The sequence below is a fragment of the Etheostoma spectabile genome, chromosome 24 (assembly GCF_008692095.1).
Source record: "Etheostoma spectabile isolate EspeVRDwgs_2016 chromosome 24, UIUC_Espe_1.0, whole genome shotgun sequence".
NCBI classification, from domain to species: Eukaryota; Metazoa; Chordata; class Actinopteri; order Perciformes; family Percidae; genus Etheostoma; species Etheostoma spectabile.
The window spans coordinates 15,865,736-15,871,253 of NC_045756.1; the positions used below are offsets into that span (position 1 = coordinate 15,865,736).

Sequence of the window (5,518 nt, forward strand, 5' to 3'; positions counted from 1 at the left end):
CACCCTGCTGAGAGTTGCAGGAGAGTTGTTGCTTTTTCTGAAGTGAAGGAAAAGCCAAGAGCCACGACCAAAAGCAGTTGTTGCCTTTATACAATGGAGTTTCACGTATGCCTGTCAAAATCTTAATCTAGACATTATAAAGCCTTACAAGTTATCTATTGTACTCAAGAGTTTTCCATGAGAGTATTACATCTTGCATACCCTTATGAGACTTATTCATTTTCGATTTTTTTTAAACCTGACTAAGGTTCTCTGCTCTTGTTTCAGACTGGAGCTCCACTCCACACATGTTCTCTCCTGTGTGGATACTCACGTGTGTCTGTAAATTTCCATTTTTACTAAAAGCTTTGCTACAGAAAGAACAGCTATATGGTTTCTCCCCTGTGTGGCTTCTCAAGTGTTCCCTTAAATGTCCACTTTTACTAAAAGCTTTGCTACAGAAAGAGCAGATAAATGGTTTCTCCCCTGTGTGGGTTCTCATGTGTACCTTTAAGTGTCCACTCTCTGTAAAAGCTTTTTTACACACAGAGCAGCTAAATGGTTTCTCTCCTGTGTGGATTCTCATGTGTGCCTTTAAATGTCCACTCACTGTAAACGCTTTATTACAGACTGAGCAGCTGAATGGTTTCTCTCCTGTGTGGATTCTCGTGTGTTTCTGTAAATGGCCATTGTCTGCAAATGCTTTCTTACAGAAGGAGCAGCTAAATGGCTTCTCTCCTGTGTGGGTTCTCAGGTGTTTCTTCAGCTGTCCACTATCTCTAAAAGCTTTCTTACAGACGGAGCAGCTAAACGGTTTCTCTCCCGTATGGATTCGCATGTGTCTACTTAAACTTCCACTCTCTGTAAAAGCTTTCGTACAGATCGAGCAGCTGAACGGTCTCTCTCCTGTGTGGATTCTCATGTGGTTCTGTAAATGTCCACTCTTTATAAAAGCTTTCTTACAGACTGAGCAGCTAAACAGTTTCTCGGCTGTATGAGATCTCATGTGTCTCTTCAGATGTCCACTGGTGCCAAATCTTTTCCCACACTCAAAGCAGCTTACTGGTTTCTCACCAGTACCACATGTCAAATCCCAGACAGGGACTTCATCATTACTTGGAGAGTTTAAACCTGACAGAGGTTCTATGATCTCCTTCCATTCATTGTCATCCGTCTCAGTCTCAGGTTCAGAAGAGTTTCCGGTTTTGATCTGTTCAGTTTGTCTTTGATGAAGCTGTGAGAACTGAGGATTCTCTTCATCATCTTCACTCTTCACAGGGACAGGAGTGAATGTAAACTTGGTGGTATCTGCTTCTTCCAGCCGTTGAAGCTGCTCTCCCTTCTGACTGATCCAGAGTTCTTCCTTCTCCTCTTTAATGTAGAGGGGCTTTGTGTCCTCCTGGTCCAGACTGGAGCTCCACTCCTGCTGATGTTCTTCACCAACAATCACTGTGTGGACATCTGAAGGTAAAGCTGAAACACAAACAAACGGCTATTAATGTGAATTACATCTAGATTTAGCTAATTATCTTTATTCACTCTCATTAGGACTAGTGTCATGAAATTCCAAATCTACGATTTACGACATTTTTACTAGGGTTGGGCATCGTTTGGATTTTAACGATTCTGATTTCAATTCAGATTCTTCCTTTCGATTCCGGTTGTTATCGATTCTGATTATTTGAATGAGGGAGTTGAAACGGGTCACATTTTCACAAATAAGAGGAAAGCTTTATTTTGATTCAGTGGTGGTTTGCAGTTTTAAAGGGCCTTTTCAATGTAAATTAAAGCCACACTAGAGCTTACTATGCTGCATGGCTGTCTAAAGCAGTTCTTCTTTATGCAAAAATAAACATAATACATTTAAAAGCACAAACTATTTACATTTCTTCAAAAAAGGCCGAAATATACGCCAAATCTCAAAAACAGAGACGCCATTCTCCTCTGTAAAACGGTAGTTATCTTTCTTGTCTTCTATATACTATCTTTAATAACAGACTAGTCAGAATTGGAGGATTTATATTTTTCCCACTATTTACTCTTTGCGCTCACTTGAAAGCCCATATAAGGCATAATGTGTGACGAATCTGTAAACAAACTCGCAATGCATCATGAGAGATCAACTGAAGACACTGGACGTGGAGCTAGTGGCAGTGATGAGCAAAAACGCGATGAATTATGGACATCAAGTGGATAAATCTTGGATGTAGCAGTTTGGATTTAATGCTCAACAACCCTGAAAAAGGGCACAAGTTCCACGCTGGATAGAAAATCACCTGTAGAGGCTAGAAAGACCCCAAAGAGAGCTCCGGGACTGCTAACTCTAAACTAAAAAAATCTGTAAGCTTCTGTCTTTTATAGGTATTAAAATATGAATGATGATTGAAATATGAATCAGAGGTGCCGTTTAGGATTGTATACAACCCCTTTCAGTTCCTGAGGGTTTAAGCAAAATTAAGTAATCCCTCTGACTGTAAACAATAAAAGCATGGCATCATAATGAGGATTCATAAATTGGAGGGCTGTTATGAGAATGCATATTTCACGACTTTTGAACAATTAAGAGGAAAACATAATTTGTCTAACAATACTTTCTTTTGTTACCTTCAACTGCAGTCATTTGTGAGAAGCACTTTGAACAATACTATGGCTTTACCCAAACTCGCTGAAATGGAAAAATGAATGCATGATAGTGGACCATATAAGCTTATTTAAAAGTATATTCTTTGTCAATATCTGAATGTCCTAAACCGACTCTGTATAGGTCTAAGGAAAGGTGCGAATCAGACCTAAATATCACAATTAAAGGCCGACTTTGGTCAGGCGTCTCCACTATCATTTCCTTCCATCAGCTGTATTTGACTCCAGAGAAAACTGACAAGGCTAAGCCAGATTTATGTAATACATGTTTCCAATGTGCTGCAGATGTGGGCTCCTCCCTCCACTGTCCTTGGTTGTGGAAATAGCCTTGGCAGTGGCCAGAAAGTGTATTGCTGTGACATGGAAGTCTGATTCCCTTCTACCAGTCCCTACAGGATTTCGCGAAACACCGTGACTTTGGTGCCACTCGCGATTTTGACCAACAACCGCATTTTCCTGCGACTTCAGCCAATCCCAGCAGTGCCACGTGACAGACTTAGTATCAGTATGTGACTCTGAGAGCCAATGACCAAGCGGGAGTGAGAACGGTTGACGCCACACGTACGTCGCCATATTCATTTCCTTGTTTCCCGTTTATCTACGCTCGTTATTGTAAGTGCAATGACAAGTTAAAGTCCAATAAGTCCTTTATCAAACCATTTGAATGTGTCCCAGAACAGGATAGGAAACTAACTAACAATTTAAAGATCAACAAGCCATTGACAGACATTTGATTCCGTCAAATAATTGTTATTTTTTGTCATGAATCTATCAGCCATTTTCATATTAGACCAAGATTTTCAGCATCCTTAGCCTTTTTGGTAAGGTTACTAGGAAAACTCAGGAGTTTTATTCTCCCCAAAACAAGTTTTTATTTTATTTTTTTAAGAACTATACAAAAAGTTTTTTTTTTTTTCCAACTTTGTTGCAACAAACATACAAAAAACATTGCAACTTTTATCGCATTTATTTTTATTTTTTTACGAAAGCTCCCTGAACGTCAGGCATTTTGGGCCGCAATAATCTCAAAAAAAGTCCACAAAATCCTGGAAGGGACGGTTCTATCCATAACTAAAAGGTATTTAGAACTGAATTACTGTGTGCTTTTAGAAAAAATAGCATATACCTTACTTATAACCATATTGGAACATTGCATACCTACTTTAAAATATTGGAGCATCCTTTTGGGGATTGGGGTTGTTCATTTATGTTTGTTCTGGTAAATAAAAAATAAAAAATCCAGAAAAAATGATTCGATCAACAGTGGAGAAAAGCACTTTACTGTTGTTGATATTTTCAGTAATGATTTTAGAGGAGAAAGACTGTCTGGCCTGTTTCATCTCTGTGTTGTAGTGATTAAGTTTATAAAGTTTCCCCTCAAATTTAAAAAAAATGAATGGTCTAATATGTACTATTGTGTTAACATTTTCTTGACTGAAATGCGTTAGAATACGTTCATCTTGAAGACGAGTTCGTTCAGAATCAGCTGACTCGATTTGCTCCTCATACATTTCCGTAGCGTCACAGTGCATTTCTAGTTGTTAGAAAATATTATTACTATTAAAACTGAATATCTTTTGTACTTTTACTGGCTTATATAATAACCATCTTCAAGGGCCCAGAGTCACATACCTCCCCAGCTATCTTCACACACTCAAGCCTGAACTTCTCCCCTTATCCTATCTTGACTGTTTCACTCCCTTCACACGTCAGGTAGAGTTTTAATTACCTTTAAAATAGTGCAGCAGTTTGGGGCATGGTAACCATGGAGAAAGAAGGGTGGGATTTCAATGTATAAAGTGAAGTGACTTTGTTAAAGTGACTCTTGGTCGTCTTTTGGTAATAATGTTTCGGACAATAGCGTCCATGGACTTCAATGGAGCTGCTTTGAACAGTTTTTTAGGTGCTTTGAAACTAGACGGTCATTGGATAAATGCTGCGATTATGTCCCGCCCACGGCGCCTCAGCGTCTCTGGGGGTCAATGGAGGACTGGGTTGGCCTGGACGCCGGGCTTCTGCGTGATGATTGGAGGGTCTGTCAAAAATTGCGAGCCAATTATCATCATACATTTCATATAATTATACACCACATCTCTTGTTTCAGTTTAACCTAATTCACACATTTTCTCCTTTGTATTTAATATTGTTTTGTTAGATCATGTGTTCTTTCATGCATATAGTAAGCTAGGCTAGTAGGGATTGAACAATCTCAGCGTATCAGCCAAGCTCCATCTTATCTTAAAGAGCTCATAGTACCTTACAACCCTGCGAGAGCACTACGCTCCCAGAATGCAGGGTTACTTGTGGTTCCTAGAGTCTCTAAAAGTAGAACGGGAGCCAGAGCGTTCAGCTATCAGGCCCCTCTCCTGTGGAACCAGGTTCCAGTTTGGGTCCGGGAGGCAGACACCGTCTCCACATTTAAGAGTAGGCTTAAGACTTTCCTCTTTGATAAAGCTTATAGTTAGGTCATAGAACTGAATATTGTTAGGGAGTAGTAGTTAGTCACATAGTTTTCAGATTTATCTAACATATAATCAAGAATATAATAGAACTAAAGGGAGACTTGGCATACAGCCCGATCCGGTTGGGGAGAGTTCTAGCCATACCGGGCTGGAGCTCTCTCTCTCTTGGTTTTGTTGTAATAATAGTTTTAGACAGCTGGGGACTTGTTTTGATGCACTGAGCTCCTCTCTCCTCTATCTTTCCATCTTTTCATTTATGTGCATCCATGTCCCAGAAATGCTTGTTACTAACCTAGCTCTGGGGAGTCACTCCCCGGAGTCGTTATGTTCTTTTTTCCCCAGCATGTTCCCTTGGATCAGAGAGGCTCCAAACTCAGGGTAGCAGTGGTCGCCTTGGTCCCGCTCCCTGTTCTGTGATGCCATGTTCAACTGCTACA

At 40.0% G+C, this 5,518-nt stretch overlaps 1 protein-coding gene across 1 annotated transcript in view; it reads right to left on the reverse strand.

The window, feature by feature from the left end:
- Positions 1–12: 12 nt before the first annotated feature.
- Positions 13–5,518, reverse strand: part of LOC116673701 (zinc finger protein 271) — a gene marked incomplete at its 5' end in the record, with an annotated part of 18,623 nt that continues 13,117 nt past the window's right edge. The window contains 1 exon segment of the mRNA XM_032505926.1: positions 13–1,031. Within this exon segment, the coding sequence (XP_032361817.1) occupies positions 233–1,031 (799 nt within the window).